This window comes from Podarcis melisellensis (genome assembly GCF_964234715.1).
Source record: "Podarcis melisellensis genome assembly, chromosome: 13".
Classification (NCBI taxonomy): domain Eukaryota; kingdom Metazoa; phylum Chordata; class Lepidosauria; order Squamata; family Lacertidae; genus Podarcis; species Podarcis melisellensis.
Window position 1 is genome coordinate 13374891 of NC_138545.1, and position 25213 is coordinate 13400103.

At 42.0% G+C, this 25213-nt stretch overlaps 1 protein-coding gene and 1 pseudogene across 2 annotated transcripts; both read right to left on the reverse strand.

Moving 5' to 3' along the window:
• Positions 1–1636: 1636 nt before the first annotated feature.
• LOC309354501 (vomeronasal type-2 receptor 26-like) lies at positions 1637–20600 on the reverse strand (annotated as a pseudogene). Its single transcript, XR_014173365.1, has 5 exons — positions 20562–20600; positions 5348–6201; positions 4609–4836; positions 3957–4083; positions 1637–2538 (listed from the first exon to the last, which is right to left on the reverse strand). The product of XR_014173365.1 is annotated as a vomeronasal type-2 receptor 26-like (transcript).
• LOC309354506 (vomeronasal type-2 receptor 26-like) lies at positions 11821–19524 on the reverse strand (the record flags this gene model as incomplete). Its single annotated transcript, XM_081884678.1, has 4 exons — positions 18670–19524; positions 15381–15608; positions 13533–13659; positions 11821–12722 (listed from the first exon to the last, which is right to left on the reverse strand). The coding sequence occupies exons 1-4, from the start codon at positions 19504–19506 to the stop codon at positions 11821–11823; spliced, it is 2094 nt and encodes a 697-aa protein (XP_081740804.1). The 5' UTR covers positions 19507–19524.
• Positions 20601–25213: the final 4613 nt, after the last annotated feature.

Sequence of the window (25213 nt, forward strand, 5' to 3'; positions counted from 1 at the left end):
CACCATGGTTTGGCTACTGGATGGTGTCTGTAATTTATCTGTGGAGAGGGTCTGGGTTTGGGTCTGGTGTGGTTGATTGGTGATAGCGTTCTGTGTGCCTCTGGATCTGGTGTCAGTTTTTGTGGGGAGGGCTAATTTCCAGATGTCTGGCAAGCGGGATGTGTCGTCACGCTTGTTCATGTTGTGAGGGTGTTTCTCTATCTCGATGGCTTCCATGATTATTCTCTTGTGGTGATGTTCCATGTTAAAGAGCAATTTGGAATCTGCAAAATTAATTTCGTGTCCTGTTTCTTTCATGTGTTGGAAAAGAGAGGAAGTTTTTTCTTCTTTTTTGACGGCATTCTTGTGTTCTGCGATACGTGCATTTATTCGTCTGTTTGTTTGTCCAATGTACGTGGCTGGGCAGACTTTGCAGGGTATTTCATAGACCCCTTGGTTTTCCAACTGGATTTTATCCTTGGGGTTTCTGAGGATATTGGCTATTTTTTGGTTGGTGCAAAAGGCTGTTTTGATATTGTGTTTATGGAGGATTTTGCTAATTTTATCTGTAGTGCCCTTGATATAAGGAAGGAGGGCCATGCCATTGTTTTCTTCTGTGTCTTGGTTTTTGGGGGGTGTTTCTTTTTGGATTAGCTTCGTAACCCTGTTTTGCTGGTATCCATTGGCAATTAACACATTTGAGAGATTCTGTAACTCAGTTGTCAAGTGGTCTTTGTCAGCCAGGCGTTTGGTTCTGGAGATGAGAGTCTTGGCTACGGAGTTTATTTGTGCAGGGTGGTGGTGTGATTGTGCATGTAAGTAGCGGTTGGTGTGTGTTTTTTTCCGGTAGATAGTGTGTCCTAGGGAGCCATCAGGTTTTTTGTAGATTAGGACGTCAAGGAAGGGAAGTTGGTTGTTGGCTTCTATTTCCATAGTGAATTGTATTTTGGGGTGTAGGCTGTTGAGATGTGTGAGGAAGCTATCCAGTTTTTCCTTCCCGTGTGGCCAAATTACAAAGGTGTCGTCAACATATCTGAGCCAAAGTTTGGGTTTGTGTTCTGACTTGTCTAAAGCATTGGTTTCAAAGTGTTCCATGTACAGGTTTGCGATGACCGGTGAGAGGGGTGATCCCATAGGTGCTCCTTCTATCTGTTTGTATCTTTGTCCATTGTGGATGAAGTACGTGTTGGTTAGGCAGTGGTTGGTCAGGTCCAAGATGTATTCGGGGGGATTGTATTTGTTTTGAATGGCTGTCAAGGCTTCATTAATGGGCACTTGTGTGAAGAAGCCTTGACATTAATGAAGCCTTGACAGCCATTCAAAACAAATATACACCACACCCCCTCAACAGTATTTATAGGAACTCAAACACTGAGATCCTGCTCTGTTCCAGTAACAAGAAGCCGAAAGCACCAGCCTGAAGATGACGAGTGAGACCTCGTCGAAACGTCGCCTAGACACCCCAACTTTTACACGGGAAGACACCCGAGGACACCAAAACCTGCATTCCTGTACCCGTGAAAATCTACGAAAGCATATATATATATATATATATATATATATATATATGGAAGCAGCTGAACATATATTTCCAAATATTCTACTGTACACACAGAAAAAAGCACGAAAGAAAGCAAAGGGCAGGTTTATTATTTCTTTAATTTTTCTTCCTTATTAGCTGTTCCCTATTGTTCAGCTCAGGCCTCCAAATAATTATATAACATTTGGGGGAAAAGATGCAACCCAGCAAACCACCACCGGAGGCTAAGATGGAGAAGATCTCCACAGCCACCATGTATTTTCCCTTGGTGCTCAGATAGGAAGGAATAAAGGACAGCCAAACACTGCAGAAGACCAACATGCTGAAAGTGATAAACTTGGCTTCGTTGAAACTGTCCGGTAACTTCCTGGCGAGGAAAGCCACAGCAAAACTTACAGTGGCCAGGCAGCTCATGTAGATGAGGATACAGTAAAACATTGTTACAGACCCTTCATTACATTCTAGTATTATTTCTTCTGTCATTGAGTACATGTCTACATCTGGGTATGGGGGAGAGGTTGCCAGCCACACAGTGCATATCCCTGCTTGAACTATGGAGCAGAAAAGGAGAATGGAGTGGCCTAGTCCTTTCCCCACCCATTTCCTCATCCTGGATTCTGGTATTGTAGCCATGAAGGCCAAAACCACAATGAAGGTTTTTGCCAGGACACAAGAAACAGCGGTTGAGAAGATGATACCAAAAGCTGGTTGCCGGAGGAGACATGTGACCTTGTCAGGTCGGCCAATGAAGAGCAAAGCACAAAGGAAGCAGAGCAGGAGAGAGATGAGGAGAGTGTAGGTGAGGTTTCGGTTGTTTGCAATGACAATGGGTGTGTCATGGTGCTTCATAAATATACCTAATAGCAGAACTGTGATCAGGGAAAGGAAAAGAGAGAAGCAGGCTAAACTGATGCCCAAAGGTTCTTCATAAGACAAGAAGCTGATATCCTTGGGTAGACATGCATCCCGGTTCTTGCTTGGATAGTGTTTGTCTGAGCATTTATTACAGTTATTCATATCTGGGGGAAAATAAATATATTAGGTCATACTGAAAAGTTTATTTTCTGTCTGAGAAGAAAAGAGCTCTATTTAATTCAAAGCACATGTTTTGTACTGTCTGACGCTCTGTAATATGGTATTGTTGCAATCTAAGCTTTCTCTGTCTCATGGATATGCCAATAAACAACATGAGACCATGAGGGGAAAAGAAGTCCAAAGTATTTAATTCTGCACAGAAGGTTCAGCTGGGGATAACTCCCTAAAACAACTAAACATCATACAAAGAGTTCCAGTTTTTTACGTTTGGCATAAATTCCACACATTCCATTAAGTTTAATTTCCTATCCAATCGAAACACTTTGTTTCCCTCACCCCATTTCCTCCTAATTAACTTTGTTGTCTCCTTATGATTGGTCCACATCACAGTTTAAAAGAAGGGGTTTCCTCATGGTCTGCTAAAATTTTATTTCAGGATTAGATTTCACCTCAGTATTGTATTTCACTCCAGTTACTGAGAATAGTCTGACGACAGTCCGAGCATACTCAGTATGTCAAAACCTTATTTGGTATGATTCTCTGTACAGTGGTACCTTCGGTTACAGATGCTTCAGGTTACAGACGCTTCAGGTTACAGACTCCGCTAACCCAGAAATAGGATAAGAACTTTGCTTCAGAATGAGAACAGAAATTGTGCGGCAGCAGCACGGCAGCAGCGGGAGGCCCAATTAGTTATAGTGGTACCTCAGGTGAAGAACAGTTTCAGGTTAAGAACGGACACCAGAACAAATTAAGTTCTTAACCCGAGGCACCACTATATTTAATTACCACAGTATTCTTGAATTTAATTGGTTCAGAGTTATGTGGTCCTGTAAGTGCTACAGCCGTGCCGTTGCCATCTGAATGTTTATGCACACTAGACTGGGTGCAGCCTGTGTAAGTCAGAAGGAGTGCCAAGTTCCCCTCTAGATATGCTCAGTACGCAAGATAGAAATGTGCAAAGACAAAGGCACGCTTGGCCAATCCACATAATGATCAACTCTGATCCGGAAACCAATGTCCCCACTGTGGAAGGACGTGTGGATCCAGAACTGACCTCCACAGTCACTTACAGACTCATTCTTAAAACTGTGTTTATGGAAGACAATTTTATTCGGCTATGAGTGAGAAGAAGAAGAAGAAGAAGAAGAAGAAGAAGAAGAAGAAGAAGAAGAAGAAGAAGAAGAAGAAATGCTTTGAACCACATACCATCCAACTACTCTCAATGCATGGTCATTCTCATTTCATTGGCATATTTAGACTATCTGAACGGCAATGATCACAAAGAGGCAGGATCACACAGTAGATTATCTATTTTGAAACGTAAACTCAACTGTCCTTACAACAGCTTTCAATTATTACTTTTGAGTCTGGATCTATTTAATCTATTTATTTCTCCTACCATCCTGGTTTGCAATCTTCCCCTCTGCACATGGGATGCAATCATAGCAGCAAGGTGGCTGTCCCTCCTTCACTTTCTTGCTGGATCCTGGAAGACATCTCTCAGTACAGACAGAAAGAGGCCGAGTCTATTCCGTAAATGAAATAGCAGAAGGATCAGCAAGAGAACAATGAGTTTGGAAATCTTCATGTTCCTGGGCCCCTCTCTATGATGCAAAGCTGAGTCAGCCTTTCAGCAATATGTAGAATGGCTATATTTTTTTTAGTAGTAGTAATGGTTGAAGTGATGTCATACTCCCTCTATTGTTCTGGGATGTATGGGTTTTGTGATTACATAGCAGTTCCCCACTTTTTAGCAAGAAAGGCAAAATCTTGGGGCTTATCTATCCTTTCTTCACTTAAAAACCAGTATTTTATAATGTTAAGAAATATTTATAAAATATTCATAAATATAATAAAATAAAATATTTGCCTTTATTCCTTTAGTGATGTCTAGCAGTAAGCTTTTGGCTCTTAATGTGGTACTTGGATGCTTTCGTCATGTTCTACACAGTAACATGTAGTTTAAAAGACAATGAGTAGACATGCAGGTGAATATTCATTGCGTATGCAAGAACGAATCTCCTTGGAATTATCTAACAATTTGGCCCTACCTGATTAAACCAACTGTTCCATGTTATGGCATCTTCATCAAGGATGAATGGTTGGTCTGGAGAAGCCTGTGGATCTATCCTCCCGACACTCACTCTTTGCAAACTTTGGTTTGAGAATATAATCCAATTGACAATATTCAAGCGAGATACCACTTCACCATTCTGGTTGATGAAGACCACATCTCCAGCCGTATTGTTAAATGAGATACTTCTCAGAAAGTGATGGAGCTAGATTGAAAACAGAAAAAGCATGTTTGTAAAAGGCTGCAGTTCTAATACATGGCTAAGGTACCTTTATCCTGTGGGCAGGACCTACAGCAAGTGGTGGGTGGTGATACAGTCAACTGTGAGTGGAGTCAGGTCCAAGGATGGAGAGACCACCAATTTTATCTCTCCCACATCCCTCACTTCGTTTTAACAACCTTTCTTTATCTCCCCCTCCCCACACCACTTTCCCTCTGTCCCTCTTCATCTCAGGAGACACCACAGTGGTGTGCAACCACATGCTCCGAGGGAGGATTTTGTGCATATGGGATAAAGAGAATGCTAAACATCTCTCTCGATCATTACCGCTGCTTCTTATCTGTGAATGCAGTAACATATTAGTGGTCTGCAAACTTCTACCATGGAAGTGATTTTCCTCGTCTGAGATGAATGAGCAAGTTGACAACATTTTGGTAACCCATATCTTGTGGGGGTATAACAGGCCTCTTCCAGTTGAGGAAGTTTAGCCTATTACCTGCCAAAACTGTTGATTCTGATTCTTCCCTCTCCCTCTGTATGCCATTCCTCTGTGCCTGGGTCTGGATGAGAATATCGCATGTAAAGCATGGGCCATGGCATAGACAGCACTGTGGATGCTGTAACTGTGGCCTGTCATGCTCATTTCAAAAAATGATCCGGGAAGGCTCTCCAGCTTCTCTTCTCCAGTGCAAATATTCCCCTCCACCTTGTCTGCAGTCATATCTGGAAATACACATTCAAAGGCCTGTTGCCAGAAGTCCCTGATAAAACCGTCCCCATCTGTGCTGGAAGGGTTTCTGTGCACAACATATTGATGAAATCCTGGTGGGTTTCTGAAGTGAATTTCAAAGGATATAGCACCATTGAATATTCCTGCATCCCAGTTCCTTTGAATGACTAATGAAGTGAACTCAACATGGGCCGTTATTATCCATACTTTACTTTTTATATTGTATGTCATGTCATCATGTACTGATAGGTATGGAAGCCATCTCAAAATTGCCATGTAATAAGATCCTCCATAGGCAATTATTATATTAGCTGTGCTGCTAAAAATTTTATGATTTATACTTGCTCTAGCATGCCATTTATTTCAGAAATAAAACTTAAACTGGGGATTCTTTCTAGGAATGCAAAGCAGACACCACTCTTGATAAATACTGGGGAAATGGTTTGCACAAATCTTTCTCCGTTGTCATTGTCCATTGCAATGACTCCAATCCATGTCCACCTGAAATGCAGAAGCAAAGAGAGAATTCCCTCATTCTGAAGGGCTTCTGAGGCTGCCATCTGGTAGAAGGGAAGCCCTGGGCTTTTATCATTCATCACCGGAGCAGAGCCATAAATGAGCTAAAAAGTAAATGGAGGTAGAGAAGAGATAAAGTAGATTCCTTTCACAGTATTCATATACATTATGTGGTGAACCCTGTTAGTCAAATATGCCCTTTGTCAACATTTCAGGGTTTGGTGCATCTCTCTCATTTATACAAAAGACATACATGCAGATGGGCTGAAAACTGGGATCATCTCCCATTTGTGGTTTGGAAACCTGTGCTTTGCTAAATGGAGAGGGGCACTGTGTCTGTTTTTTACTATCTTTATGAATCTTGTTAACACTTGATGTATGGAGCAGGGCATTGTGTCTACTTCACTTATAAACAAACAAACTTTTTTTATGTCATTGCAAAATCTGGCAGGGTCTTGTACAATGGATAAAACTGGATGGGGGAACATACCATGCCCCAAACAGCAGGTTTCCTGGACATTATCTGGCTTTGTCAGAATTGCAACTTGGGTTAGATGCGCATTTCTTCTCTGGAGCTTCCTCTTTCTTCTTCATGATGCACATGCCCCCTCACACAGCAAAACTGTGCTGATTCTTGTCAGACTTTATTTATGAACATTTATTTCACTTGTGAATCAGCTGCTAACTACTTTCACTGTTCTCCTGCAGAACTGGATTGTATCTGCAGTTTGCCATAACTTCTCTGTATCTTTAATTATGTTGGGTGTGCTAAGGAGGAATAGTTATTGTACTGGCTCCTACCTGTAAGATTTTTGTAGCTGTAAGCATTTTCCCACACTAACCCAGCAGCTTATTTGACATGCCTTCCTCACAAATTTTTCCACTGGCGCCTGAAATCTTATTTCTTTTATCCAGTAAGCAACTCCCCCCCCCCTTTACTCAGCAGCTCAATTCAGATACCCTCCTATCTAAGCAGAAAATGATGCATAACCAAAAACTGCTGGTTACATATTTTTTTCAAATATTGCAGTAAAGGTAAAGGGACCCCTGACCATTAGGTCCAGTCATGACCGTCTCTGGGGTTGCAGTGCTCATCTCACTTTATTGGCCGAGGGAGCCGGCATACAGCTTCCAGGTCATGTGGCCAGGTCATGTGGCCACTTCTGGCGAACCAGAGCAGCGCACAGAAACGCCATTTACCTTCCCGCAGGAGCGGTACCTATTTATCTACTTGCACTTTGACGTGCTTTTGAACTGCTAGCTTGGCAGGAGCTGGGACAGAGCAACAGGAGCTCACCCCCATCACGGGGATTCGAACCGACGACCTACTGATCGGCAAGTCCTAGGCTCTGTGCTTTAAGCCACAGCGCCACCTGCATCCCAACCTTCCCCTTTATTCAGGTTTGTCTGTCTGTCTGTCTGTCTGTCTGTCTGTTGTTTGCTTATATTACAATTATGTACCATCTTTATTTTCCAAGAATCTCAAGGTGGTCTACATGGTTCTCCTTGCAATTTCATCTTCGCCCAGAACTGATGCTGAGGAACCTGCCTCTTCTCTATGCAAACTAATAGAGGTATTGATCATGAGTGTCCTACCTGCGGAATCTTATAGATATCCAAAATAGTTGCCACATAAAAGGAGATTTCAGAATCCAGTCCCCCAATGACCCCAGTCAGACTATTTTCAACATCACATATATAGTTAGGGACAAATTTCTCCACCATGGATAAAAGCAGCAGTGTTGCGAGATATGTGCTCCTTGCACTGATATAGCTGTCATATAAGTGGAAGCCCAAGGTGATATTGGGTAAGATGTGAGGGTCTTCGTTGATCTGCTTGACTGCAAATGCCAAGGCCACAATGTGCTGGTAACCCTTAGGCACCACCCTAGAATGAGAGTTGCAAATGTATCAGCAGGAACTTCAAAATAAGTATTCTTTTACATATCAACAGAGTAGTTAATCATATTGAGTTCAGTGGGATTATCTCTCAGTCTGATGCACTATTGAATAGCTCTTATCAATAGAAGGTTGTCTCTTATGTTTATTTGAAATCTCCTTTCTTGTAAATTGAATACCCTGATTTGGAGCAAGAGAAAACAAGTGTGTTCCATCTTCCTGGTGACAGCTCTTGAGATATTTTACAATGGCTATCATTCCTCTCCTCAGTCTCATCATAGATAAACATACCAAACCCCTCATCCGTTCCTCATAAGGCTTGGTTTCCAGACCATCTTTGTTGCCCTCCTCTGCACATGTTCCAGCTTGTCAATATCCTTCTTAAATTGCGGTGAGCAGAACTGGACACAGACTTCAGGTGACCAAGGCAGAATAGAGCAGGACTATTACTTCCTTTGATCAGGACACTATACTTCTGTTGATGCAGATCCCTTGAACCTTTCCACACGTACTACTGGCAAGCCAAGTTTTTCTCATCTTAGATTTGTGTATTTGTAGGTACCGCTCTTACTTTTGTCCAAGTTTTTAAATATTTTAAACTCAGTAGTATCTAGAGTAGGGGTTGCTAATGTGGGGCTCATGGGACGTCTTCCCTTACACGTCTGACATCTTTTTCTGACACTTACAAAGTCTCTGGTCTCTCTGGTCTCTCTCTGCAGTGACTTCCTTTTCGTGAGTCAGTGCTGGTCGTTCTATACTTCATAATAAGTACTTTCAGTGCTGAAACAAAGCTTAGTCTAAGTTCAGAAAATGAAAGCCTAAGGACATTCAGCCTCAGAGCAGGTTTTTAAAAATACATTCTTACTTATAGTCTAGTAGTTCAGATAAAGTCTAGCAAAATGGGCTGCTCAAAAGGCCTCTCCCAAACACACAAACATGCATACATACATTTCAATACATTTATATTCATTTCTCTATCCAGAAATGGGAATTCTCCTATATTCTCTGAATTCACAAGACATTTGTTCCTCTTTTTTTGCACCAACATAAGTCCCATTCATATCTAAAGTGGATTCCCCCAGATAAAAGGGTAAACTTTTGCTGCCTCACTAATTATTCTGAGGCTGCAACTCTAGGTTTGATCATTCCTTTGATGTAATAAAATGAGTGGCTTAGTTCTTACACGAGCTCTTCAGGCAGTACTGGTGGGGGTTCCTCAGTGAATGTTGCTGGAGAGGCGATGAAGCCACCATGGGAAACAATGCCACCAATGAGGAACTCTCCTGGCTGATGATACATGTGAAGTGGATGGTGTGGACCTTGGAGCCTGCATTTTGCTATGTGAGCCTCACATACATTGTAAGAAATCAGTTCCAGCAGCAAGATCACTAAAAACACCATCCTTAATACAAAGGCAACTCTTTGTTTTATGCAGAAACTATGTTTTTTTCTGGCAATACTAGAATAGGTTTTTCCAAGATAAATATTCTCTCATTTAAATGGTATATTACTTTCCTGAGGGGACACAATATGGAAGTATCCAAAATTAGACTTGCTGATCCCAGACAGTATTTAAATAATTCTGGTTAAGTTGTAGTATCCTTTGTGTTATGTTGCCAGTGGCCAGAGAAAATACACAGGGGTTTTTGAGGAGCAGCATATTAATTATAGCCCTGTTAATAACCAAGCAGGATTGTAGTTGTTCATCCAATGCTCGGGATTCCCTATGGAATTGCAGAAGAAAATTGCTGAAGAAAATATTCAGAACTGTTATTTTAATTTCCCTTTCATTAGATAATAATAGACCAATGGTGTATGGGTGAAATTAGAAGTTAGAAGCTCATAATAGAAGACCTTGTAGCCAATGGAGACTCCAAAATGTAGCATGGTGTAGTCAGCATCTTGGAATTTGGCTGAGTGGACCTGAATTCACACCAGCCATTTGGCATGACTACAATGGCCGCTCATTGCTGTTTTGGGGGATGACAGTGGTGTCCCTCTCAGCCTCCTTCCCCTATGCCTTGGGAATGCATGTTTGCCCAAACCCTCAAGGGCAAATGCCCCTGTGATTCACTTCCACTAGGGCAAGGGTTGGGGATGTGTGGCACTTCCAAAACCAATCAACCCCAGACAGTATGGAAAATGGTCAGCAATGATGAGGGCTGTAGTCTAGCAATATCTGGAGGGCTATAGGCTTCCCAGCCAAACTTTAGGGGATTAAAAGCAAATAACAAGAAAAGAAGTAATATGTTTGCCTGTGTTTTTATATCTGCTGTAAGCCACTCAAAGTGGTCGGCGAAACTCAGCCAGGTGGGGGGGTTATAAATATTATTATTATTATTATTATTATTATTATTATTATTATTAGTCCTACTTCCTTCCATTTCTGTCTCCACTTGAATACCCTGGACCTTCTGCAAGGAGGGCATAATCTTACAGACAATACTTTACAAGCATAGTCCACAGATGTTGAAACAGAAATAAATGTTTTAAGGTTTAATGGTTTACTTGCATTCTCCATTCATCATGGTTAGATCTAATCAATTTTATCTGCTCATCAAACATTTGATGAAGGGTGCCAACAGTCAGTGGAATATCCAACAAAATACTTGTCACATACATGATACGTATATGTATTAAATATAGAGTGTTCTGATACATCACAAGTATTGGTGAAATAGAACTTTTCAATTGTAGCTCCCTATCTGTCAAATAACGGGATGCGGGTGGCACTGTGGGTTAAACCACAGAGCCTAGGACTTGTGGATCAGAAGGTCATCGGTTCGAATCCCCACAACAGAGTGAGCTCCCATTGCTCGGTCCCTGCTCCTGCCAACCTAGCAGATAGAAAGCATGTCAAAGTGCAAGTAGATAAATAGGTACCGCTCCGGCGGGAAGGTAAATGGTGTTTCCGTGCGCTGCTCTGGTTCGCCAGAAGTGGTTTAGCCATGCTGGCCACATGACCCGGAAGCTGTACGCCGGCTCCTTTGGCCAATAAAGCGAAATGAGCACCGCAACCCCAGAGTCGTTCATGACTGGACCTAATGGTCAGGGGTCCCTTTACCTTTACTTATCTGTCAAATGTGTTGCACAGTGAGGTCTGCATGGTCCTTTGCTGCCATCGTTTCCAAGAATGAGAGGGAAGAACTCATGTACATTTTCTTATCTAGCATTCTGAATTTCTTCAAGGAGACATGATTCAGAAAAAATCTTGTGGGGAGGGAAACCCAATTCAATGGCGATTATGTTACAGTACATTGATAAACTATGGAACTCACTGACACAGGAAACAATGGTGGGGAGAGTGCATTTGCAGTTGGGTACGGCTTGAAGGTTTCCCACAGGTATCTGGTTGGTCAGTGAGAGTACAGGCTGCTGGACCAGATGGGCCATTGGCCTGATTTAAGAGGATCATTTCCATTTATACGTTCTTGGGTATGGATAGGTTGATGGTGAAATATGACTGTTAGCAGAAAAGAACAATAATTCATAAATGAGTACTCATATATTCCATTATGCTGAAAGCTGTAAGACAAGTTTGATCATTCAGAATTAAGGACAGATCAAGATTTACTTGCATATATTTTGACAAGAATTGCTTTGAGTCTTCTTGCCAGCACATGCTACAAGAGAGTAATGTATGTGTAAACGTATGGTTGTTTTCCTCAAAGCAAATAAGTCAATGTTACAAATGAATTTTCAACTATGGGATTTTGGACTCTAGAAAAAATTATAAAAGGCAGCAGCTGAACTTATATTTCCAAATACTCTACTGTTCACAGAGAAAAGCATGAAAGAAAGCAAAGGGCAGGTTTATTATTTATTTAATTTTTCTTCCTTATTAGCTGTTCTCTATTGTTCAGCTCAGGCCTCAGAATGATTATATAGCATTTGGGGGAAAAGATGCAACCCAGCAACCCACCACCGGAGGCTAAGATGGAGAAGATCTCCACAGCTACCATATATTTTCCCTTGGTGCTCAGGTAGGAGGGAATAAAGGACAGCCAAACACTGCAGAAGACCAACATGCTGAAAGTGATGAACTTGGCTTCGTTGAAACTGTCTGGTAACTTCCTGGCGAGGAAAGCCACAGCAAAACTGACAGTTGCCAGGGAGCTCATGTAGATGAGGACACAGTAAAACATTGTTACTGACCCTTCATTACATTCTAGTATAATTTCTTCTGTCATTGAGTACATGTCCACATCTGGGTATGGGGGTGAAGTTGCCAGCCACACAGTACATATCCCTGCTTGAACTATGGAGCAGGAAAGGAGAATGGAGTGGCCTAGTCCTTTCCCCACCCATTTCCTCATCCTGGAGTCTGGTTTTGTAGCCATGAAGGCCAAAGCTACTGTGAAGGTTTTTGCCAGGACACAAGAAACAGCGGTTGAGAAGATGATGCTGAAAGCTGTTTGTCGCAGGAGGCACGTCACCTTCTCAGGTCGGCCAATGAAGAGCAATGCACAAAGGAAGCAGAGCAGGAGAGAGATGAGGAGAGTGTAGGTGAGGTTTCGGTTGTTTGCAATGACAATGGGTGTGTTGTGGTGTTTCATAAATATACCTAGTACCAGAGCTGTGATCAAGGAAAGGAAAAAAGAGAAAGAGGCCAAACTGATGCCCAAAGGTTCTTCATAAGACAAGAAGCTTATATTCTTGGGTAGACATGCATTCCGGTTCTTGCTTGGATAGTCATTGTCTGGGCATTTATAACAGTCATTCATATCTGGAAAAAATAAGGATATGGTCCTTAGCTCCTTTAAAGCCAGCTTGCTGAAATCTTACTTTCTGTCTGAGAAGAAAAGAGCTCAGCTCAAAATAAAACATATGTCCAGTACTCTGTTATGTGGTTCAGAGTGATGTCGTCCTATGATCGACACAGGCAAGGCCATTCCTCCTCATGATATTTGAATGTATCATCACACTAGCTTGAGTGCAGCTTATGTAAGTCAGAAGGAGAGACAAGGACCAGTCTGGATACGATTTGAACCACATACCACCTAGCTACTCTCAATGCAATTTTATTCTCATTTGATTAACATACTCCAACTCTCTCTCTAAGTTTTGACCCTGTATACCCGCATCATTCAGCCTGTATGCTGAGATTAAGCTCTCACTGCTTTTTGTCAGTTCTTCCATTGCAAGATGTGAGGTTACAGGGAACCGGGCACAGGGCCTCCTTTGTAGTGGCGCCCACCCTAAGAATGTCTGACCATCAGATGTCAAGCAAATAAACGACAATCTGACTTTTAGAAGACACCTGACGGCAGCCCTATATAGGGAAGCCCTTAATGTTTGAAGTTTTACTGTGGTTGATGTTTTAATTTGTTGGAAGCTGTCCAGCATGGCTGGGTCAACCCAGTCACATAGACTGCATATAAATTATTGTTACTACTGCTACTACCACCAATATCTGAAGGACAATGAGGCAGGGACACACACATACAATAACTTCCATCTTCTTTTGAAACTTAACCTCAGCCATCCTGACACCTTTCAATCAAATGGACCCATTTAATCAAATTCTTTCCCTTACCATCCTGGTCTGCAATCTTCCCCTCTGGACATGGGATGCAATCATAGCAGCAAGGGGGCTGTCCCTCCTTCACTTTCTTGCTGGATCCTGGAAGACATCTCTCAGTACAGACAGAAAGAGGCTGAGTCTAATGTATAAATGGAAGAAAAGAAGAATCATCAAGAGAATAATGAGTTCACAATGTTTCAGGTTATAAGGCTCCTCTCTATGTTTCTAAACTGACACAAAATGCCTCTACCAAGAGCAATTGCTACTTTTCTTTTTAGTAGTAGTAATGTTTGGCGTGATGTAATATCTCCTCTATTGCTCTGGGTTGCACAGGCACACTTTGAAGTTACTCTAGTGTCCCTGTTAATCTTGTTATAATTGTTACTTCTTAGTATGTTGTCCACTAGGTAGACATCTCTAGAATTGATTTGGTGTTGGTGGCTACACCTATTCTTGGACCCATCAGATGCTGTTCCTTATAGTTCCAAATAAGGGGTTTTTGAGGAATGTGTTCCTTATGAGTTCTCATACAAAAATAAAATAAAAATTATGGACAAATACATGAATTGGAATGATGCTATCCAAGAGATTTAGCACTGAGCATGTTAAGGGGAAAATATACTTTACAATACATATTTTGAGATACCTCTCTTTTTTCAGACGGATGCATCCATTCCCTATGCTCTTCACACCTTGGCTCTCAGCCCCCTCCTTCACTTTCTGTATCTTCACCACTTTTCCTGCTTCCACCTCTTCCACTGGCTCCCTTAGATGACTAGTGGTATCCTGATCCTGCTGCTGCTGTCTGTTTTCACTTTTCCCCTCCTTTTCCCAACCACTTCATTTCTCCACTTTTCTCGCAAAAAGGCAAAATCATGGGGCTTATCAATTCATACATAGTCTTTCACTCAATTCAAAACCAATATTTAATATTTATAAAGAAATCCCAATTTCTTTGGTTTATTTTGCAATAATTTTCTTTATATACTTAGGATTCCGGTTGCAATCTTTCAGAGGGGAAGAAAAAGAACCCATTTTATTATTACAACTGACCTCATGTGTGATGTAAAAATCACATTTGTGTGGATGAAGCTTGTGTTGGGGGTCTGTGAAGGGTTGGGATTAGGGTGAGACAACCTAGCTTTTGCTATTTTCATTTCAATCAGATTCCCCAAGGTAAGTTTACACTGTTAGTCTTGCTTAACTGTATTTTATAGTAAAAGGGTTCTTCTGTTTTGTAACCTCCTTAATGAAATATTTGCCTTTATTCCTTGTTCTGACAGAGGGCTGCATTCAGATGTCTTCTAAAAGTTGTGTTGGTCTTTTATCTCCTTGACATCTGGAGGGAGGGTGTTCCACAGGGAGCACTGTTCTAGGGATATACATGGTGAATTGGCTTGTTTATTCATAAAGCACTTTATCCAAACCATTAAGCCTGGGATTCCCATGGCAACCTCATACAGCTCATTGGTTCTCGCCCAGGCCCTCTCCTCTACCATTTTCAATTATTTTTGTTAATGTAATGAATTTTGCATTTTAAACTGAAGATGGAGCCAAAGTGACAGTAGAGTGGCATCTAGTGGCACCTTAACTTTTCTCCAGAATGTTTCTGGATCCCACATGGGGCCTATAGAGAAGATAGAGGGAGCAGACAAGCTAGAGACATAATTTACATAGAAGCAGTGGTGGGCTTACCTGCCCCTCCCCAATATTTTCTTCAAGTTGTTGACCCTGCTTTGGCCATCCACTAATCAGTAACTTGCAGTTCAAAAGACAGTGACTAGAAAGGCAGGGGGATAAATATTGCTTAAGCTATATTGAATCTCTTCTGAATTACGGTAGATAAGAATGTGGACCTACCTGATTAAACCATCTATGCCATATTATGGCGTCTTCATCAAGGGTTAATTTTTGGTCTGGAGGAGCTTGTGGATCTATCCTCCCAACTCTCACTCTGTGCAAACTTTGGTTGGGGAATATGATCCAGTTGACAATGTCCAAGCTAGATGCTGCCTCTCCATTCTGGTTGATGAAGACCACATCTCCTGCAGTATTGTTAAATGAGATACTTCTCAGAAAGTGATGGAGCTAGATTGAAAACAGAAAAGGAGGTATTTAGAAAAGACTACAGTCTAATACAGCAGTGTTTCCTAATGTTGGGTCTTCAGCTGCTTTGGGAAAACAACTCCCATCATCCCTAGCTAGCCAGACCAGTGGTCAGGGATGATGGGAATTGTAGTCTGAAAACAGCTGGAGACCCAAGGTTGGGAAACACTGTAATACAGGGCCGAGCAACATTTTTTCCTGTGTGCAGAACATTCAGCGAATGGTGGGTGGTGATTTAGGCAACTGTGAGTGGAGTCAGGTCCAAGCATGGAGAGAGCCAACCCATTTTCTTTCACAAATATGACAGCCTCCTTTTCTTACCCAAATTATTGATAGTCTCTCTCTCCCTGTCTACCTCTGCTTCCACTGTTTAATGTTATGGAATGGGGAATTGGACCAAAATATTAAATTCCATGTTCAATTTCTTGAGGTTAGCTGATGATGTCATAACTTCACAATATACCGTGATTTTTTAAAAACGGTGACAGAAGTTTTCAGTCCTGCCAACTTTTGTTATTTCAAACAATGTATTGGAAAACTTTGATGCTATCTAAGCCCTGTAATGCTGGATTCAGCTGATACTACTGTTGCTAATGCATGACTGACTAGGCTAAAGGCCCACAGACATTACCCCCCAGTCACCTCAGAACAAATTGTAGGAAAATATGAGAAGTGTGAAGGAATCATGCTTATTCTCTGATACGAGGAATAAACATCATCACTTTTTGTGGCTTCCTGTTGGGCATATCTTAAGGGCAAACTTCCTTTCATCCCAAGTTCATTTTTTTTCTACTGAGAATATGTGACTTGTATGATCAAGTTGGCTGTGGCTTTGTGCTTCTTCACCTGGTCTTTAGGATTGCTTTATTTTGTGTTACCTTTAAGACTTAGAAGAAATATCCACAGGAATTGCTCTGTTGCTAAGAAATGTCTTTGCAGTGTGTAAAACAGAGGTCATTCCTAGACTGTTTGAAACTATAACAGAGGGGAACAACTTTAGTGTTGTCTCCAACTATGCTTTCCTCAGACCCATTTTAATTAAGGAACCTAAATAATATTACAAGTTTCACAAGGAAAGGACAAATTATACCAAGGAAATTCAGGGTATACTTTGGTACCTCAGGTTAAGTACTTAATTCGTTCCGGAGCAAACAAACTACACCATGAAGCCACAATTTCTTCATGGCTTACTAACTGTGGTTTGTTTGAGCACACCAAAGCCAAATCACTGGCTTGGATTTATCACAAAGTCAGGGACCATGGTTTGTTTACTCATCCTAGTGGAGGAGTGAGGCTGGAGCAATCTCCACATTCATTATAAACTTTATAATGATGTGCAAACTGGACATTTGTTTCTCAGTAGGAGATGCCTATTCTCAGTTTTCAGAAGAAAGGAAATCACACCCATGGTTTTTCTGTTACATTTTGGAGGTAAAGGTAAAGAGACCCCTGAACATTAGATCCAGTCATGACCGACTCTGGGGTTGCGGCGCTCATCTCGCTTTATTGGCTGAGGGAGCCGGTGTACAGCTTCCAGGTCATGTGGCCAGCATGACTGAGCCACTTCTGGCGAACCAGAGCAGCGCACCGTTTACCTTCCCGCCGGAGCGGTACCTATTTATCTACTTGCACTTTGATGTGCTTTTGAACTGCTAGGTTGGCAGGAACAGGGACCGAGTAACGGGAGCTCACCCCGTCGCGGGTATTCGAAACCCGGGACCTTCTGATCGGCAAGTCCTAGGCTCTGTGGTTTAACCCACAGCACTACCCGTATCCCAGATCTCAAGCCCTTCTTCCCCACACTCCCTTTTCCATCTTTCCCTTTCTCCTTCTCCATGAGACACAGTGTTGTGCAGCCACCTGCTCTGAGGGAAGGATTTAGTGGATATGGGCTAGAGTAGAATGCCGAACCTTTCTATTGACTATGACCACTACTTCCTTTCTGTGAATGCAGATCTCAATGGGCTGCAAGGCTTCTCTCATACAAATGCTTTCTCCTCAAATACAGGGCAGTAACCACTCAAAATAGGACACAACCATCATTTCCCTTTCCTCTGGGGGTATACTGCCATTATGTAGCCCAGATTTGCAAGCGGCACAGTATGTGGGGAATCATCTAGGAAACCATCATATCAATGCCTTCTTCTCTGTCAGCAGAATTATAGATTCATTTCTGGATGCTGCCCAAATGTTTGAACTCTGAGAGGAAAGACTAAGGTGACAGCATTTTGTGAACCCATACATATTCAACAGAGTGGGGGGTGGGTGCCCAGTGCCATATAATATTTCCAAAATAAAACCATAATCCTCAAAAGGATGTGCCAGAGTAAAGACTGTTGGGAGAACTCTCCTGGCTATCAGCAGCCCCCTCCTCCATTTCTCCGAGCGTCCTCCGGTGAGCATTGCTCTGGAAAAGGCACCCCCTCCCTCTCCATGGCACTCCAACAGCATAAACCAGCTTGGTTTATGCACACTGGTCTTCTGGCTTAACACAGCAAGAAGAATGAAGCATCATAGTTATAAACGACTCTTTATTTACACTATATTACATGGACATGGACTCTCTCTCATCCAGCTCCAAGAGAAAACAGGCAAAAATGAAAGTACATCACATAATACATACAGATAGGGCTTTATCCAGTTCTCACACTTCCTCATAAAAAGACCGTGTGATTTGCACTAATCACAAAATGCAGACTCGGAGGAGTGAAATTGCTGGAAGCGTGAGAAAGAAGGCTACCTGCAGAAGAATTGCAGGAAAGGCCAGAAGCCCAAGAGCTCTGGGGCAGGAGGGACCAGTGGCGAGAATCGTACCAAGCCTAGCTCTACCCAGGCAATTGCTTTGATCACACCAAGACCTCCCCAACTATCCAGAATGAAGCATCTTCGCCCTAGTGCATCCCTTTCATGAAGGTAAGACGTTGGGGAGGGAGGATGATAGGTCAACTGTGATGTCATGCACTCCCCCTCCCCCAGTGTTGGGCACAATTCTGATTATGAGGAAGCAACAGAGCTCTCACTCTTGAGGATGTACAAACTTTACCTGCCAAAACTGCGGATTCAGTTTCTTCCCTCTCGATCCATACACCATTCCTCTGTGTCTGAGTCTGGATGTGGACATGGCATGTAAAGCATGGGCCATGGCATAAACAGCACAGTGGATGCTATAACTGTGGCCTGTCATGCTCATTTCAAAAAATGATCCAGGAAGGTTCTCCAGCTTCTCCTCTCCGGTGCAAATATTCCCCTCCACCTTGTCTGTAGTGATATCTGGGAATACACATTCAAAGGCCTGTTGCCAGAAATCCCTGATAAAACCGTCCCCATCTGTGCTGGAAGGGTTTCTGTGCACAACATACTGATGAAATCCTGGTGGGTTTCTGAAGTGAATTTCAAAGGCTATAGCACCATTGAATACTCCTGAATCCCAATTTCTTTGAAAGACAAATGAAGCGAACTCAACCTTGGCCGTTACTATCCATACTCTACTTTTTACTTTATTAATCAAGTCATCATGTTTTGATAGGTATGGAAGCCATCTAAAATTTGCCATGGAATAAGACTCTCCAGATGTCACCACTACGTTAGCTTTGCTGCTAAAGATTTTGTCTCGTATATTGGCCGCCCGTTCTAGCAAACCATACATTTCAGAAATAAAACTGAAATCGGGGATTCTTTCTATGAATGCAAAGCAGACACCACTGTTGGTAAACATGGGGGAAATAGTTTGCACAAATCTTTCTCCATTCTCATTGTCTGTTGCAATGACTCCAATCCACGTCCACCTGAAATGCAGAAGCAAAGAGAGAATTCCCTCATACTGAAGGGCATCCGAGGCTGCCATCTGGTAGAAGGGGAGCCCTGGGCTTTTATCATTCATCACTGGAGCAGAGCCATAAATGAGCTGAAAGGTAAATGGAGGAAGAGAAGAGACAAAGTAGATTCCTTTCACAGTATTCATAATCATTATGTGGAGAACCTGTTAGTCAAATATGGCCTTTGCCAACGTTTCGGGGTTTGAGTGGCTCTCTCTCACATATACAAAAGACAAACATGCAGATGGGCTGAAAACTGGGATCATCTCCCATTTGTGGTTTTCAAACCTTTGATTTGATGACTGGAGAGGGGCACTGTGTTTGGTTTGTTTTATTTATAAATCTTGTTAACACTTTGATGACTAAAGCAGAGCATTGTCATTGTGTCTATTTTACTGTTTAGGGAAGCTTTTAATGTTTGACGGACGATCGTATTTTAATATTTTTTTGGAAGCTGCCTAGAGTGGTTGGAGAAAACCCAGCTTGATGGGTGGGGTATAAATAAAATATTATTATTATTAAAAAAACAAAACACATTTTTTTATGTCATTGTAAAATTTGGCAGGGTCTTTTACAATAGATCAAATTGAATGGCGGAGCACACACACCATACCCCAAACAGCAGATCACCTAAACATTGTCTGTCTATGTCAGAATTGCAAGCAATTTCCCTTTTCCAACAGCAACTCAATTCGGATGCCCTCCTCACTAAGTAGAAATTGCTACATAACTAAAAACAGCTGGTGAGGTAGAAGCCCACTCTTCCATCAGAGGCTTTGGGATATCAGTGGTCTAGATGTGTGTCAGACAGGCAGGAGTGACATATATTTTTTCTGGTATTGCAACCTTTCCTCTTATTCAGGTTTCTTTCTTTCTTTCTTTCTTTCTTTCTTTCTTTCTTTCTTTCTTTCTTTCTTTCTTTCTTTCTTTCTTTCTTTCTTTCTTTCTTTCATTATAATTATGTACCGCCTATATTTTCCAAAGATCTCAAGGTGGTATACATGGTTCTGCTCCCAATTTCATCTTCACCCTGAACTGCTGATACACCCTGAACTGTTGCCAAGGAACCTGCCTCCTTCTCTATGCAAGCTAATAGAGGTATTGTACATAGGTGTCCTACCTGCGGAATCTTAAAGATATCCAAAACAGTGGCCACATAAAAGGAGATTTCGGAATCCAATCCCCCAATGACCCCTGCCAGATAACTTTCAACATCACATATATAATTAGGGACAAATTTCTCCACCATGGATAAAAGTAGCAGCGTGGCAAGGTATGTGCTCCTTGCATTGGAATAGCTGTCATATAAGTGAAAGCCCAAGGTGATGTTGGGTAGGATGTGAGGGTCTTCGTTGATCTCCTTGACTGCAAATGCCAAGGCCAGGATGTACTGGTAAACCTTAGGCACCACCCTTGAATGAGAGTTGCAAACTGTTTAAGTAGGAATATCAACAGTTATTTCCTAATAATAATAATAATTTTTATTTATACCCCGCCCTCCCCAGCCAAGGCCAGGCTCAGAGCACCTTATAAGCAATAATAAAAACAAGTTGAATGATTACAACTTTTTTTTAAAAAAATACAACATTAACATATTGGAACATAAAAATATTAAAATGTAGCCTCATCGCAGGAGGAGAAGGAAAGGAAAAAAGAAAGAGAGGGAGGGAGGGAATCAAATTGGCTCCAAGCCAAAGGCCAGGCGGAACAACTCTGTCTTACAGGCCCTGCAGAAAGAAATCAGATCCTGCAGGGCCCTGGTCTCATGAGGCAGAGCGTTCCACCAGGCCGGAGCCAGTGTTGAAAAGGCCCTGGCTCTGGTTGAATCCAATCTAACTTCCTTAGGGCCCGGGACCACTAGGGTGTTGCTATTTATGGACCTTGAGGCTCTCTGTGGGGCATACCGGGAGAGGCGGTCCCGTAGGTACGAGGGTCCTAGGCCGTGAATGGCTTTAAAGGTCAAAAGCAGCACCTTAAATCTGACCCTGTACTCTACTGGGAGCCAGTGCCGTTTGAAAAGCACTGGGTGAATATGCTCCCATGGCAGAGACCCCGTGAGGAGCCTCGCTGCAGCATTTACATATCAACACAGTAGTTAATCATACTGAGTTCAGTGGGGTTAACTCTGAGTCTGTTCTACTGTTGAACAGCTCTTATAAATAGAAAGTTCTTCTTAATGTTTAGTTCAAATCTCCTTTCTTGTAACTTGAATACCCTGATTTGGAGCAAGAGAAAACAAGCGTGTTCCATCTTCCTGGTGACAGCCCTTGAGATATTTGAAAATGGCTATCATATTTCCCCTCAGTTTCATCATAGCTAAACATACCAAACTCCCTCAACCGCTCCTCTTAAGGCTTGGTTTCCAGGCCATATTTGTTGCCCTCACCTGTACAAGTTCCAACTTGCCAATATCCTTCTGAAATTGTAGTGATCAGAACTGCTAATGTGAGTAATTGAAGGTTTTCCCTTACACGCCTGAAGTCTTTTTCTGACTCTTACAACATCTCTGGTCTTTCTGGTCTCTCCCTGTAATGTCCTCATATTCATAAGGCAGTGATGGTCCTTGTAATTCACTGAATAGTATACTTCTTAATAAGTACCTTTCAGTGATGAAACAAACCTTAGCCTAAGATCAAAAAATGAAACCATAAGAACCTTTATTTTCAGAACAGGTTTTTAAAAATTCATTCTTACTAATACTCGAGTTCAGATAAAGTATATCAATATTGGCTATTCAAAGGGGCTCCCCAGACCCACAAATATACATCCATTTCAATACATTTCTGTTTATTTCTCTATCCGGAAATTGGAATTTTCCCCATATTGTCTTAATTCACCACCATAAGTCCCATTCAAATCTAAAGTGGTTTTCCCCAGGTAAATTAGAAGAAGTTTGCAACTCTAGGTTTGATCATTCCTCTGCTGTAATAAATGAGTGACTTAGTACTTACACAAGGTCTTCAGGCAGAGCTGGTGGGGGTTCCTCAGAGAATGCTGCTGGAGAGGCGATGAAGCCACCATGGGAAACAATGCCACCAATGAGGAACTCTCCTGGCTGATGATACATGTGAAGTGGAGGGTGTGGACCTTGGAGTCTGCATTTCTCTAAGTGAGCCTGACATACTTTGTAAGCAAACAGTTTCAGCAGCAAGACCACTAAAATCACCATCCTCAATTCAAAGGCAACTGTTTGTTCTACGTAGAAACCACTATTTCTCTGGCAATAGTATAATTAACTTATCCAAGATAAAAGCTGTTTCATTTGAATGTTACTTTATTTACCTGAAGTGATACAATCTGGGAATATCCAAGATCAGACTTGAGGCTCCCAGACCTATTTAAATTATTCTAGTAATTTTAGTATTCCTTGTGTTACTTTTGCCAGTGGCCAATGAAAGTCCACAGGGGTTTTTGAGAAGCCACAGCTTTAATTATAGCCTGTTCATAACCAAGTTGGAATGTAGTTATCTATTCAATGCTTGCGAACCCCTGTGGAATTGCAGAAGAAACTATTGTGTTTAATTCCCTTTCAGTGGATAATAAGGGGCCAGTGGTTTATTGGTGAAGTTAGAAATTCATAATAGAAGACCTTGTAAACAATGGAGACTCCAAAATGTAGTACGGTGTGTCAGCATCTTGAAATTTGACTGAGTGGACCTGGATCAACATCAACCATGTGGCAATGACCCCTCACCACTTTTCCAGGGGGGACAGTTGCGTTCCCTCGCTCTCAGCCTCCTTCCCCGATGGCCTAGGCACACACATATGCTGGCCTTTGGAGGGGAATTCTACTTGGCCAGTGTATCTCAAAAGGGAGGGATCTTTCCAACCCAAAAGGCACTATAAATGGACCACTCACTGGTGCCTCCTGGAGGGCAGTGCCTTGCTGGCTGTGGCCATTGGCTGCTGTCTCGTCTGGCCTGGCCTGGCAGTGAGGCTTAAATAAACAAACAGGGCCCAAATACATGGTGACCACAATGAGGTGAGAGGTGCATGTCGAGGCAGCCGTGGTGGTCCCTTCAAAGGGACCCTGGGAGCAGATTGTGTAGAGAATGAATACATATGAGATGAGCAGGCCAATAAAAGAAACTAGTGACAAAATTCCACAGTTAGTGATCATCATGACCTCCAGGGGATTTGTGTCAATGCAAGCCAACTTGATGACTCTGGAGAGGTTGAGTTGGTGCCCCATGCCCTCCTGTATGACTCCTTTTATAGTGACTTATGGAAACTATCTCCTAATTCTGTCAGCCTATGTCAGATGGTACCGTAGGGAGAAAGAGGATTCTTGAAATCTCTCAGACCCACAGTTCATCCACACCCAGGTGAGGGGGTCAGGATTCCCAAAGTTGCCGAGCCTGACTTTCCAGCCTTTTGGGTGAATTTTAAGTCCGTGTTCACCTTCATTCAGTGATGCTGATGTCTTTGGCTTCTTCTGCAAACTTCTGCATTTTATTTTTAAAATATGTATTCTGCTTCACTTCCACTAGGGCAGGGGTTGGGGATTTGTGGCATTCCAGATGTTGAGGGATTCCAAAACCCACCAACCCCAGTCAGTATGGAAAATGGTGAGCAATGATGAGGGCTGTAGTCTAGCAATATCTGGAGGGCTATAGGCTTCCCATCCCTGCTCTAGGGGGATTGAAAGCAGATAACAAGAAAGGAAATAATATGTTTTACTGTGTTAAAGTGGCTGGGGAACACAGGCAGATGGGTGGGTTATAAATAACAAAATTATTACTATCATTATCATTATTATTAGTTATACTTCCTTCCATTCCTATCTCCATTTGAATACCTGGACCTTCTGCAAGGGGGGGGCATAATCTTACAGATACTCATTAACAAGCATAGTTATCTTGCTGTATAACAGTACAGATGTCTACGCAGAAATAAGTGTTTTAAGATTTAATGGGCCTTGCTCCCAGCGAAGGGAGTACATACTGGCAACGTAGGCTCTGGTCTACGGTAGAAACTAAGAGAAAGCAGTGGCTTTGTGCCCTTAAGAGCTGTATAACAGGAATAAATTCAGAGGTTAAGCCTGGATTCTAGAAAGCTGAGGTCCATTATGGGAATACATATGCAACCTGACGTTTCTCTGTCCTCTTTGATTCCACTTTCAATCTGATTAAGCTCTGGTTTACTTGTATTCTCCATTCATCATGGTTAGGTCTAATCAATTTTATCTGCTCATTAAACATTGGCTGAAGGATGCCAACAGTCAGTGGAAAGTCCAATAATATACTTGCCAGAAATATAATACATATTTGTATTAAGAATATAGTGTTCTGATCCATCACTTGTGTTGGTGAAAATAAAACTTTTTAGTGTGGCTTTGTTGAATGCTCTGCCCAATGAACTGTACATGGTTCTTTCTTGCCATGCTTTCCAAGCACTAGGGCAGAAATTTCTCTGAATTTCACCAAGGAGACCTGATTCAGAAAAGATCTTGGGGGGAGGGAACCCAATTCAATGGGGGGGGGGTAAATTATTTCACAGTACATAGTTAATCTATGGAACTCAATGCCATAGGAAAAAATGGAGGAGACAATGCATTTGCTTTTGGATACGGCTTGAAGGTTTAATCTCACTGTAAACAAGTGGTACAGTGACAATAAAGTATTTCTATTTCCCACAGGAATTTGGTTGGTCAGTGTGAGTACAGGCTGCCGTACAAGATGGGCCATCGGCCTGACTCAAGAGGATTATCTTACATTTCTATGATCTTGAGTATGGATAGTTGATGATGAAATCTGACTGTGAGCAGTACAG